We start from the raw sequence: 13,585 nt of genomic DNA, 5'->3' as shown, positions 1-13,585 counted from the left end.
TTCTCTTTTCCAACTATGCAGGGGAATAACTGTGAATACTGCACACAAATATGCATCTGTAAATCACAATTACAGATTGGCCTCAAAAATGTCGACCTTCTTAAAACACTCGCATGTCAGTCTGCTGCCGGCTGTTGCTTACAATAGTTTCAACACCGTAATGCAACCGTAGAAAGAAAAAAAAGCCAAGAATGGGGCCCGTGCAGTGCTCCCACAGGTCCTCACAAAAGCTTTCCTGATGACTATGGTTTCAGGCCAAAATCAGGATACTGACTTCAACTGACTTCAAACTAGACTCTATTTCTACGTGTTGCATAGTCTCATTCCGGGACTTTTATCAACTAGATGCCTTGTTTTACCTGCTTTGCTAACGTTTTACTCATGTACATGTAATCCCAACATGATCTATCGTAACCAAGGAGTAACCTCTGGTTCTGAAAAGTGAAGCCCATGCAAAAGTGCCTTACTCAAGCATTGATTCTAATGGCCAGCAGGGGGCGACTCCTCTGTTAGTGAAAATAAGTCTGATGTTTAAAGGGGGGGGGGGGGGGGTCTTGATCCACCTGATGACTTTATGTTACATGTTTATCCTCAATTTAGTTATGTCTCTTTAGCTTGCTGAATGCTAATCGCTATCGTTGCTTGTCTGTGGTTTGGTAACGGGCAGGTAGCATACAATCGGATTATCACTGGGCTTTTTTTTTTTTGAAAACAGCCGTAGCGGGATGATAGCAGTTAATTAATGAAAACATAGACAGGCAGAATTTTAATTGAAAAGCTGTTTCAAATAAACAAGCCCATTATTTGTGATACAATCAGCTTAGTACTGGGATGATATCAATGCTAACGATACCTCAATCATGAATACCACTGTACAAAAGCTTCATCTCTTGTAATCATCCCCAGGAACCCCAGCCACAAAACAGGAAGGCAAAAGAGGAAGGTAAGCTAAATCTAGTTTGGTAACAGTCTGATGGTATCGAGGAGATTGGTGGATTCAGAAGCAGAGTAAGCTGGGGAGGAATCTAATACAACACATCAGGATTCCTGTCACCTCACCGCTCGATATGGAGGCCGAGATGCTGCAGACTGTTCATTTAAATTCAGAACCCAGCCTCCTCATGGGCAACGCTCATTATAATTCAAAGTGATGAAAGAATAGAGGTGATGAAAGCAAAGGTGATTAGCCAGACATGACGAAACTGGGATCAAATGGAAGGATGATCGTGTGTCTTCCCACATGATTTTACAGAAAATGTATGATAAAGTGGAGCGAGCGACTGAGAAGCCGCCTCCTCCCTGTCACTCACTCGCCGTGGACAATTCACAGCGGCGGCATAATCATGAACAGGAGTGAACAATGGCGTATTGTTGTGCATATGAGAACACAGACAGAATACAGGGCAAGAGAGTCCGCATATGGAACACGCATCTAATAATTATGGAAATTCTCTTAATGCAGCTGTCAGCTGATCGGGTCGACAGCGGAAAAGCATTTAAATCACGTCCTCATTATGCAACTTTGATGCGAGGGAATATTTGATCACTTGCCTCCATGTTGCTGCGTGTGACTGGAATAAAGGAGCCCGTGGAGATTGGGCATCATCGCGAGGCTATTTCAGGCTGATGGAGCCGCCGCGTGCCTCGGCTGCAGTCAAATTAGTTGTAGGCTATGGTTCGGAACAGGTAGTGCTCAGGCTCATTAAACGAGTCCCAGGGCCCTGTTTGTAATCCTCGGGGCCAATTTCACTGTCTCACATCAGATACAAAAGCCGTCGTGATGGAGGAAATTGGGTGTTTGGTAATTTGAACTCCAGGCAGGAGAGGGAACTAGTGCATGATTTGTGAGGAGCTGCAGTCGGAGCGGTGCGGGTTGTTTTGTAGAGTTAAGTGGGAGAGCAGAGCAGTGATCGGGACACAACATTCAGGCTGACACCATATGAACCTGACTCTTGTCTGGACAGTTAAAAATCCAATTTTAAGACAAGTTTAAATATTTAAGAAGCTGTAGATCCAAACCCTGAAGTCAAATAAAGTATTTTCAATGGTTGTAAAACACTCGTGACACTAACTCTGTTTTCTCCAACTTCTCCAACCAAAACCCCAAAACTCTCATATACCATAATAAAGATTGTATAACATTTCTCCTCATTAACAAGAGTCTGCTGAGCCGGTGACAATATTCATATGTGGTTGAGAAATTGGGTTTTACTGATGATAGCACGAAGTGTTCCTGCTCTTCTGAAATAAAAGGAGCCAGTGGATAAAAATGTATTGAAAATGAGGATTACAGAGTATCTAATAAGAAAACATTTATGGCTTACCGACCTATACATCAGGATGGACATTTCTCATGGACATTAAATTAATCTGTGCTTTTACAGAAGATGAACTCTTCACTAGCCATATTATCTTGTATTCATAGCTGTAGAGAGATTATGTTGTTGAGGTTGTGGCTCTTAAATTCTCTCCCTTTTTATTTATTAATGTTTCATGGTGTTTTACTGTTCTTTAATGTCTCTGTTCCCTTTAGGTTAAAGTTAGAAGCACTTAGTGTTCTGTTCTTGAAACGTGCTTCATAAATAAACTACAATATGTTTAGTGAGTATCCCAAAAAAACAATCGTGTGATGCAATAAAAAATATTTGTTTCTAAAGAAAATGTTACCTGATACCAGCATTTTTTTTTTGGTGCCATTTTATGGGTTTTTAGCTAATTTTGAGGTATCATGAACTGCAATTATTTAGGTCATGTGACATGACATTTCCAATGCTCACATTCACAAAGTCACACTTACAAGCACATGCAGCCGGGCTATGTCAACAAAGCACAGTGAAGCTCCGATCACAACACACACAGAGGGAGAGCGGCTCCATTCTCTGCTCGGGTACACATTACTACGCTATATTTATTAAATTGGCAGTTGCTTGCGGCTATATTAAAGCTCTGAATGCTGAATTGAGCACCTTTAAAAATAAACAAGGTCGAAATGTTCGAGATCACAGGTATAATAATAACATGAATCAGCTGTTTTCTCTGAAGTACCTTCAAGAAAAAGAAAATCATAATAGCACATAAAGCTGTTTTGACGTGACTTCAGCTGCAGAAGAAGGAATAAAACACAAACCCTCCTTCCCAAAGAGTAAAAATACATACCATAGAATATGCAGTAGACGAGCAGCGTTAAAAGCGCCATCTAAGAAGCGGGTGTGTACTGTGTATGTATGAGCTTAAGCCCCGTTAGGGTCGCCACACACCGCGCTAAGTAAGTAGCAGTGAAATATTTATGCTTCAACTTTTATAAAAACACACACACATGCATACACGTTGTGCCACTTGGCTGCCGAAGTCACGTCCCTCAGCCAAAGCTCACATTCATCTCTTTCACCGTCATCATTTTGTCTTATGTCGATGACTCTCCTCATTATTTATACCTGCAGTTTTACGTGTAGCGAGTGTCATTAGCCTACAAGCAGAGCTATGAATTTAAATCTAAGGGTCCTGCACCCATTTAATTGTCACAATCCCCCACAGCTCAGCATAAACAGTCATAGTCATTTTGCCTCCAGGACATAGATCTAGAACTATGGGTTCAATTTCTGTGCAGATTTCCTAAGCTCCGACTGTGCATTCCCACAGCTCCTCACATGTGTAGGCAGTGTGTTAATCTAATTAGTACTTAACTGCTTCCCTCACAATAGCGTACTCAAGCAGCTGTCTGCCTACGAGTGTGAAGAGGAGTAGCAGTTTTAGCGTTTAGCCCCAAAATAGCACCTTTTATCACCTGTGTGAGTCATCGTATCCTTCTCCCATCAGCCGCCACGGCTCCAAACTTTGTTTTCGTTCACAATTTATTTATTTTTGCCTTTTTTTGGGGATCACTTTAGAAGCTCCAGCAGGTTCCTCACCTTTCAACAGCCCAGGTAATGTGAGCTCAGTCGTGTTCCAGATGACAGTGATCGATATAACAGTGATCAATATAACTGTACTGCATTTCATGACCTCCCATTACAAACACGGTTAGGTCTCTCTTTCCGAGGCTCTCTGTGGTCCCAGAGAAAGTTTTCTATTGAATGGTGTTTAAAGGAGAGCAGAAAATGGGACAATATACGATTTTATTGTGGATCGGAATAAAAAACACTCACAATAACTTCATTGTGGTGAATTTCTGTTATCAGGAGTGGCTTTATAAGGCTGTCTAGCTTGTAATCATTGTAGAGAAGTGAAAAATAGAGCCCGGTTTAAAAAATGCAGGTTCAAAAACAAATTTGTTTTATTTATTTATATTTAAACAAGACGCCTTATTAATTCTGATCATCTCATTTAAGATTATTTTTCACTAAAAAAGATGCGTTTTACTGCTGACACAATTAAATGCCTATCTTAACAAAATGTAAAGTTTATGTGCTATTTTAAGAGTTTTAAGCATATTTTGATGATTACCGTCGTCACATGAGATTCCCATATGGCCTAGACAATATTACCTCCATACACACAAACAGTAGGACTATGGTCTGTGGTGTGGTGTCGCTCAAACAAAACGTCTGTCATCCATAATCACCACTCATCCATTAAAAATACTGTAACATCAACAACAGACTGAAGTGGCGTGACAGGTCCAAATCCTTTGGCAGGCGACAAATCCAAAACACAGAGAGACAGCTTGTATTTTGACTGAGTCATTGCTAAATATCAACGCCATTCTATTTTTTATTCGGGCAACAGCGAGTGAGGAAATTGTGCAATTATAAAAAGGTGTTTGTACTTGTCCAGTAATAAAACAAACACATTCAAATCCATGACGTTAAGCTGTACATATTAACAATGACTAAATACACAGCACACAACCTGGTCAGCACCAAGCAGCAGACAGCAAGACTACCTGGTGGACATGGTCGAGTCAGTTTAATAGAAACCAAAAGTAGAGCTGAAAGAAGGAGTAAAATACTGGCTGTATATTTGCCAAGTGTCCAGAAACACCAATCCAACATACTGCTAATGTTGCCAATTGTTGCTGGACGCATAAATATGCAACTCATTGCTACCATTTTCCGCAGTAACAACTATGAAAGATATGTCAAAGTTAGGCAACTTTGGAGAAAGCAATCCACAAGAAAACTTTCCCAGCTCCTCCTCTCAGGTTTCCCTCTTAAGGCAATCCCTGAAAACACACAAACACACAAACACACAGCACCTGAAGTGGCTTATAGCCCTGCTACAGCCAGACGCCATCGTTCCTTTATTTTCTCTCTTCTTCTCACGACATTGATGCGTGACTTCAAAGCCGTAAAGTAACGAGTGACGACAACAATCTGAAGAAAGCAGTAGGGTAGATTACCGACAGTAATCCATAAAGAGAGTAATATTTCTATCACATGCATTATGGCTCGAGATGAGCCCCGAGCTTGATGATGCAAGATCAATTCAACACATACAGCTGTTCGTTTTTCTCTGGCTTTGAGCAACAAACGCTGCTTCCATATTTATTCTGAAAATAAATCTTTCCGTTCATTGTGCCAGGCGAGTTCGCCATCTGATGTGCCTCCGTCAAACATAATTATCATCTGGTATTCTTCCATGGGTTCTTTAGTTTTCATGGAAGCAGGAACACGCAGCATCATCACATTAGAGATGGACGGCACAGATACAGGGTTACCCACCAAGGGCAAACATCAGCCGTTTTTATCAGTGGAACCTTGGAGTCTGTGTATACATGTGTACTCACAGCCAGCATGCGGTTCTTCTCCTTCTCAGCGTTGTTGAGGGCGTTCTCCAGGGTCACTCTGTGCTTCTTGGCCACTTCCTCCAGAGCTCGAGTCTGGCCCTCCTTCATCTGGCTGGCGTCTTCTTCGGATCGAGCTTGCATGTTGTTCATCTCCTTCTCGTGGGACAACTTCTCCTCATGCAGGGTCTGACGGAAAAACAGAAAATTAATAGGCATGCAAATGTTGAAAACATAACATTTTTTTAAGTGTTTAGAGGTGGGTGTTATGATATTTTATTATTCGTCAACCCAACAGGCTGGGAACCCATCATATTGTACGGCACTCCATGTGGGCCAACAGTCATTCAGCAACAAACCCCAACCAGTCAGATGTGTTCCTAGGTTCACCTTTCTCTAAGCCCTTAGTTACCGTTGCTACACCATCCTTTTTTTTATTTTTCAAACGATGGATCTTTGATTTCCCACTGCCAACTGTCCATTTTGTTGCCTGAAATGACCAATAGCTAGCTGACTAAAGCTACTTCCATGATGTTTTCAGGTGAGAACAGTGTAAACTTTAAAATATTATCTTTAATACGCTCTTGATGGCTGCATAGAGGGGTTAAATTGGGCCAGGGCTGTTCAGGCACATAGGTCTACACTCTTCTGTGTTTTCACAGGGTTTTTCTTTTTTCTGTTAATGGGTTTCCAAACAGATCAGCCACCTCTGTCTAGGTGGCGGTAACCTCAGTGCACCGTGGGTGTAGAACGAGAACTCAGCATAGGAGGTGGTGCCTTGTCCATTCCAATGAAAGTTGCTCAATGAAATTAAAAAAGTGTGACTGTCTGGTATAAAATGATCTGCATCATCCAGGGATCTTCTGCATCCAACTATCTATCTAATGCTTAGGAAATAACTTTTTAGGACCTAATGAATTGCTATTTAGGTGTTCGTACTGGGAGGTTGATTTATCTAAATTAATAAGAAACCACTAATTTACATAAAATTTAAGTGGGGGAACATGTTTTTGGCCCACTTGATAGACCTGGAAGTAGTCATTGCAGGGTTCTGCCACTATATAAACTTGGCTTCGAAGCCCGGTGCTCTTCCTGGGGGAATGCAGTGCACTTGTCCGTTGGTCACCCATCACAGCGGGCTGTTGGCCAGCAGCAGCACTGGGTCTAACCTGTGTAATGGCAGCAACAGAAAGTTTCTAGCGGTCCAGGGTGACCCCCTAAGCAATGGGTTTGCGTTGGTTGAAGAGTGGCAACAGCTACCGACTACCAACTCTACGGCATGAATCAAGGAGAAGGTCACAGAAAAAGAGTGATGGTCCTGAGAAACGGAAAATAAAAAATGTAATCTATTTTTCTTCGGTTTTTAATCAGGAGAACAGCTGTTTCTTCATTGCATGGGTTGTACAAAAATGTAATGAGAAAAAAAAACTGCACCAAAGAAGCCACATGGGAGCAATAATATTGATTACTTGAGCTGACATTGGGGACAGTAAAGAACCGCTAAAGGAAGCCAAGAAACCGTGTGACAGTGTCCTGTTAGAGTGTGTAATCTGATCATCTGACTACGAATGAGACCAGATTCAAAATCAGTCGCTCATATATATTTTTTTCTTTGTTGTGCTTTACACTTCTGGCATTCTGCTGACAATACTTTATGCATAAAGTTGTTACTCATTGCTCTGAGGCAGTTCAGATTGTTCAGCTTTCTGCTGCACTATTAATCCCTTTATCGCACACGGAGGATGAATAAACAGACGTGATGCGAGGGATGTCCTGCTCTAGTTGTTTGGCTCCGCTCCAGGGTGTTTCACTTTGGGCATCTGTTTATGTGGAGTCCAGGATAGTACTTACATTTACCGAAATGATGCGGAAATATAATAACGGGTGTAGCACTATTATTTTGAGCCTGGTCACAAAACTCAAATATTATATATCGTATAAAATTGTAGTGCAGCTTATAGTACCATCTATAAAAGTACTTTGTAATGATGTATGTGTACAAAGCTAAGCCGTTTGTCAACAAAAATAATTGTTGACAAACGGCTCCCAGAGGACCCCCTGCAGTAACTCTTCGGACCCCCTAGGGGCCCCAGACCCCCTGTTGGAGATCTCTGATTTAGGGGAACAGTAAAGCACGGTAAAGAAAGGATCCGATATTTGCATTATGTGACAAACAGCTCGGGACATCTGACTAAATTCACACATTCTGGATGAAATCCCCGACATGGTGTGACGTGTGTTAAAAATTCAGTTAGTTGAAATCCTTGGGACTCATTGACGACATGTACAGCTGCTTGCTGTAGAAGAGTGTTTACTACACAGCCGTTAGCAAATATTTTAAACCCAGTGAGCATCCAGCAGATTATTGATTATATCAGACAGTAGCAACAACATGGAAAAAAACAAATAATCATTTCCCACCAGGGACCACTATTGGTGTGCAATAATTGTTCCCAACCAGAGGTCTGTTTTGGAAATCTACCAAGAAACATCCATCAAGCTGGTCTAACTGAGTGGAACTGCTTTGTTGTTATATGGCCCAAAAAAAACCCAGAGGGGATAAAATGAACATTAAAGCATGAAACGATCTTGGGAGATTATTTTCTCCTTTTTGTACAGAAGGGGAGAAAAAAGGCAAAGATAAAACAAACATAAATGAGGAAAAAAGAAAACACTAATAAGAAAGAAGGACAAAGAAAAGCCCCCCATTAATGTAATGACTGTTCCCACAACTATTTGATAATTAAGTAAGACCACCAACATTATCTGAAAGGTTCTTTCCCTCCCAGCTTGCTAATGTTGCTTATTTTCAAAACCAATTAATCCAAAAATCACTCCTTAATGTCAACAAGTTGGAAACACTTCATTGAGAAAACCCACGTTACCAGATTAGTTGTTTGAACGACTGTTAAGTGGGAGAGCCTCCAGCATCGGTGCTCACACCAGCAGCCAGTTCACTGCGAGTAACTACCACTAATATCAGACATCGGACGTTGCATGTCGCCTTGACGACGGGAAGGTTTTAGGTGAAGGTGACGTTTTTAAGGGGTACGAGATCTCCCGTTACCCCGAGGAGGAAATTCAAATTCACGGCGGCCTGGCGCAGTGAGAACTCCCCCAGCTCCCAGAGGATTACACTGCACAAATGTCAGAGATAAAGGGGAGGGCAAAACACACATGAAGCGGCAACACTTGACATTTAGCGCCGGCTGTGGTTGGTCTGCTGACTACACTGTTCCTTAAAGGAGTCATCACCTGGTTTTATACGTATCCAGCCCCCCTTGGATCGCTTTGGATCAATTCGTAAAACTTATTAGAAAAAAAAAAAAAAATTTTAATCAAACATTGAGCTTGTTCTGACCCTTTTTCGTACCGCGATTTTATCACGCGAGATTACGCGCGAGGTTTTGACTGGTCCGGATGTGCATTGTATAATATGTAATGAGGCGCGCGTTGATTCGCCGCAGGAAGGACAGAGCCGGGGGGGCTTGCCTGCATGCAGACTCCAAAACATAATGGCGGCGCTTCGGCGATTTCAGGTAGCGGACGGGGCGGGGTTGGGTGGTGAAAGAGGGGTGGGCTTATGCAAGTAGCCGCCACGGTGACGTCACCGAAGGCGCAGAATCAAAATCTCGTGCTTTAGGAATGCACACCCTTGTGTGCTATTCCTGTTCGGAAAAAGAGCAGAAGCGAAAAAACGGCGCCACTTTCAAACTCCAGCCTTTCAGGCAAGTTTCAACTGAGGTCAAACACAGATATGCATGTTTTAACAAGAGAAATTGCGATTTCCTGGTGATGACTCCTTTAAATCATCTGACCTTTCAAAAGAGGGGCAGCTTGCAGTTTTGTGTGTGTGTGTGTGTGTGTGTGTGTGTGTGTGTGTGTGTGTGTGTGTGTGTGTGTGTGTGTGTGTGTGTGTGTGTGTGTGCGTGTGTGCGTGTGTGTGTGTGTTCAAAGTTTATAAATGCGGTGATCGACAGGTTTGGACCTTTCAACAGTTTGATGATTGCGATCCATTTTTGCTCGTAAGCTTTTAAACGTTGTTAACTACTCTGTAACAGCATGACTGGAGGGCTCAGAAGGCTACAGAAAGACAAAAACACTTTCTATTCAGCTATGGGCTCATGCCTAAACACTGGGTGTTCTCCATAATAGACTTATAAAGCAATAATTAAATTAAAATAGTCCTTTTAAATCTATAAAGACAGCACATCAACCTGACCAGAGTACACAGGGTTATTACTCTGTAAAGTCACAGAAATGTCAGTATTGCAAAACTAGGCCTACAATAAATAAGAAAAAAAACAACTAAATACCAAATTGAATTGAAGCAGCAGCTCGAATTGCTTCATGGTTCCATTTAATTGTCTTTTACTTTTGGGGCTTTTTCTCTCCAAAGGGAAGACTTTTGGGGATTACTGAGGAGTTCAGCTCAAAATGGAAAGACAGAGAACACAAGCTTCCTGCTTGAAATAACAAACGTCATCCTCAATGCTCCTCCGATTCTGAAAACACCATGATCAAAAAAAGTGTGGAGACCAATGTCAACACAGTTTGTGATCTCTGAACGCCATGATCCCAAAATAGATGCTAATCACTTGCTTTGCCTTCTCTCTGTGGGATAAATTGACTTGATTGTATGCAAGGACCTATTCTCCAAAATATGAGCAGTTTTTCGTACCTGTATTTGAAGGATAAAAAAATGACTTCAGTCACAGCATCTCGATGGGTTATTGCCTTTTTGCAACAGTGTTCAAGTGTGAAGTGAATACAAAATGTCACACACACACCTTCTCCAGGGACTGGAGCTGTTGTTTCTGTCTGTCGTCCAGGGCTTGGCTCTGGCTCTGCAGGGACTCCCTTTCTTCTTCCATCCTCAGCACTTTGTCCTTGAGCCGGTTCCGCTCGTTGTCCAGGTCCCTGATCGCCGCTTCCTGGGTCATCTGAGTGGCCTGCAGGCTGCTTATCTGACCTGTGGCAGGACGGAGCAGAATGCAAAGAGTAGAGCCATGTCATCTGCGTATTGTCATTCTTGTGGGTTTCCTTTTGACTCAACCAACACACACGATAAATAAATAACCTCATTCATTCATTTGACATTGTGCTTAAGTATGTGCTTTAGAGGCAGTGATAAACTATCCTAATGTTGTCATTTTGAGTCCAGTTGGAAGCTGATGCACCAGGTTTTATTTATTTTATTTTAACATTGAGATAGCATATCTCTTCTGCTAGGGAGTCCTGCTAAGGAAGCAGCAAAGTAAAAAGTACAAACGGGGACAGATAACATCACAGGAATCACTGCATGAAAAGTCGGATTTTCGTCCCTGTAAACGCCCGAAAATCTCCCTAATTTTCGGGAGTTAACGACAATTTACAGGCTGCGAACGCCGCGTTCGTCTGTGCCGAAAATTGTCGGAAACGAACCACAGCGAAGGCTCTAATTAGCATATGAATAGCGGCGAAACCCCGCCTGGCCAGAGATGGCTTGAATATCCTCACTCAGGATTGGATGAAACCACTAGTTTTAAACAAGTATAATCGCTCGTGATTGGTTGGCAGATCTGGTCATTATAAATGTAAAGCCAACCCACGTTGGTAGATCTGTCACTATTGGTCAACCTGATGAGTCATTATAAATGTAAACCCCACCCCCGTTGGCAGATGTGTTACTATTGGTCACACTGGGTCTTTTAAACAAGAATAATCACTAGTGATTGGTTAGCAGATCTATCACTATATATATATATATACATATATATATACACACACATATATATATATATATTTATATATATATATATATGTATATTTATACATATATATACACATTTATTTTTATTTATTTATATATTTATAAATATAAATATTAATGAATTTATTGAGGAAAGGAAAAATTGCCAGGAGGAAGTATTCAAAGAAAGAGCTTTATTGACAACACAACACACAAATGAACTGGCGACATTCTGTCCGAATTTGGTCAGTTTTACAGCCGCCTGCGGTGCGTGGCCCTGTACTTGGGAGTCTTCTCTAATCCCGACTGTAGAGTCGCACAGAGCTCGGTGAGCTCCTGGCTACGAGAGGATGGAGGTCGCACAATCCATCCAGACACCCCGCCAACGACGCCGTCCTCCTCATCAGACATCATGTCTGTGGTGGCGCACTTCCAACGGTCCGCCTCATCGCCAGCAAGCACACTCCGTCTCGCTTCCAGCAGCTGTAAAACAATCAATAAAGACAATCAGTACTGCGCGATGCACTGCGCATGGACACAACACATCTATTAATGCACCTGAAAATAGGTTTAGGTAGGTTTGGTCACATTGACCAAAAACGGATCTAATAAATCTAATAAGTCTTACCCTCTTTCTCCTGGAACGACTCCGAGCTGACGTCTTCACAGCTTCCGCCTGCGATGCGAGATCAGGCTGTGTGTGTCTGAAGCTCCTGCGTACCGTTTCATAGTATGTCCTACAGGCAGCTGGAAAACAATTAAATGAGTGGTATGAATAAGAAAACTTAAGTCACAGTAAAATTAAAACAAGGAAGAAGAAAACAGTAAAAGTTACTTACACACAATGGCGTCGTAATTCAGCGTCATAGAAATCCGGACTTGCGGACAAAGCTCCGAGCAAGTAAGAGGTCACAGCTTCGTTATGAGGCGAGGTTCGTCTGTGAAAACAAAATGAACAGTTAAGATCGGTATCTACTGTTAACGCATCTATTTCCGTATACAGCAGAATGAAAGCATATTCTTTAAATCGTACCCTTACTCCGGTTCGTAGCGCCTACAATTCGTCTCCGAGTTGTGAAGACGGCGTACTGCTTCCTGTAAAAGACCAACAACGTACACTTAACAAAGCAACTTAACGTTACACTGGTTCCTCTCTCTTGTTCTTTTACAAGGCTACTATGCTACTTTTAGCTTGGACTATTAGCTTTTAAGCTACTTTTAGCTTGGGCTTGCTTTGCTAATTTTAGCTTAGCTAGCAGTCACCGAACATATTCTTACCGCAATCATCCTGAGAGTCTCCAGCAGTCCTGGGACATCCTGAGAGTCTCCAGCAGTCCTGGATATAAGAATTATAACATTTAAACCACATTTTCTTAAGTGAAGCCTCTCAGAGCAGCATCCCTGCTGCCGGTGAACGTGAACGTCTCCGCCTCGTTCCCCCCACTGAATGAGGCGCCCGGTGTCTGCATCAGTCCCTTTAACGGACAACGGTGCACGGCGTTATTAATCACCGTTAGTAAATATATTATAACCACGGTTTAACATAAGCACTATATTATTAGTTAACGTCGGTAAAAACGGCACATTTTCCGCTTCGCTTGCGCTCGCTAACCCCTAAATGGTAAATTAGCGTCAGTAGGCTAGCCGGCTGGAAGGACCTTCGATTCGTAACGTTAACGTACAATGCCAACAACAATAAAGTAACATTCATTATCAATACGATTTAAAAGTCAGCTGGAAACGTAAAAGTCATGTTACAGTATACTTACATGTGTACGCGGTTTGTGTCGGGCTCCTCGCCAGAATCACCGCAGTCGTCCGCCATTATCCAAAACTTGTGAAGTCAGACGAGCCGCAATGCATTTTGGGAAGTTGAGTAGATTTAGCAAGGTCCGCTGTACTCAGAAATTCTTGCCAATGCAGTATACATCCGGGCATTTCTCGCGTGCACAAATTCACATACTATTGTATGTGAACGCACTACGTACTCAAATTTACGTCACAATTAAGTACGAGTAGGACGTTAGTATGGCATTTCGAACACAAGCCTATGATCTATGAACCCATCCTTGACCCTCTAGCAGAACTACGACCAGCCATAATAAAGCAGTTTATAGTTGTTAATGTTGTGT

At 42.1% G+C, this 13,585-nt stretch overlaps 1 protein-coding gene across 2 annotated transcripts in view; it reads right to left on the bottom strand.

Moving 5' to 3' along the window:
- Nucleotides 1–13,585, bottom strand: part of fam184ab (family with sequence similarity 184 member Ab) — a 116,256-nt gene that overhangs the window by 47,544 nt on the left and 55,127 nt on the right. For both annotated transcript variants that reach the window (XM_084031129.1, XM_084031130.1), the window contains exons 8-9: nt 10,513–10,694; nt 5,726–5,911 (exon numbers count right to left, since the gene is read on the bottom strand). In XM_084031129.1, the coding sequence (XP_083887255.1) occupies nt 5,726–5,911; nt 10,513–10,694 (368 nt within the window). The remainder of the gene's footprint in view (nt 1–5,725; nt 5,912–10,512; nt 10,695–13,585) is intronic.

The sequence above is a fragment of the Eutrigla gurnardus genome (genome assembly GCF_963514095.1).
Source record: "Eutrigla gurnardus genome assembly, chromosome: 16".
Taxonomy (NCBI): Eukaryota; Metazoa; Chordata; class Actinopteri; order Perciformes; family Triglidae; genus Eutrigla; species Eutrigla gurnardus.
This window is presented reverse-complemented; position numbering and strand designations above follow the sequence as displayed.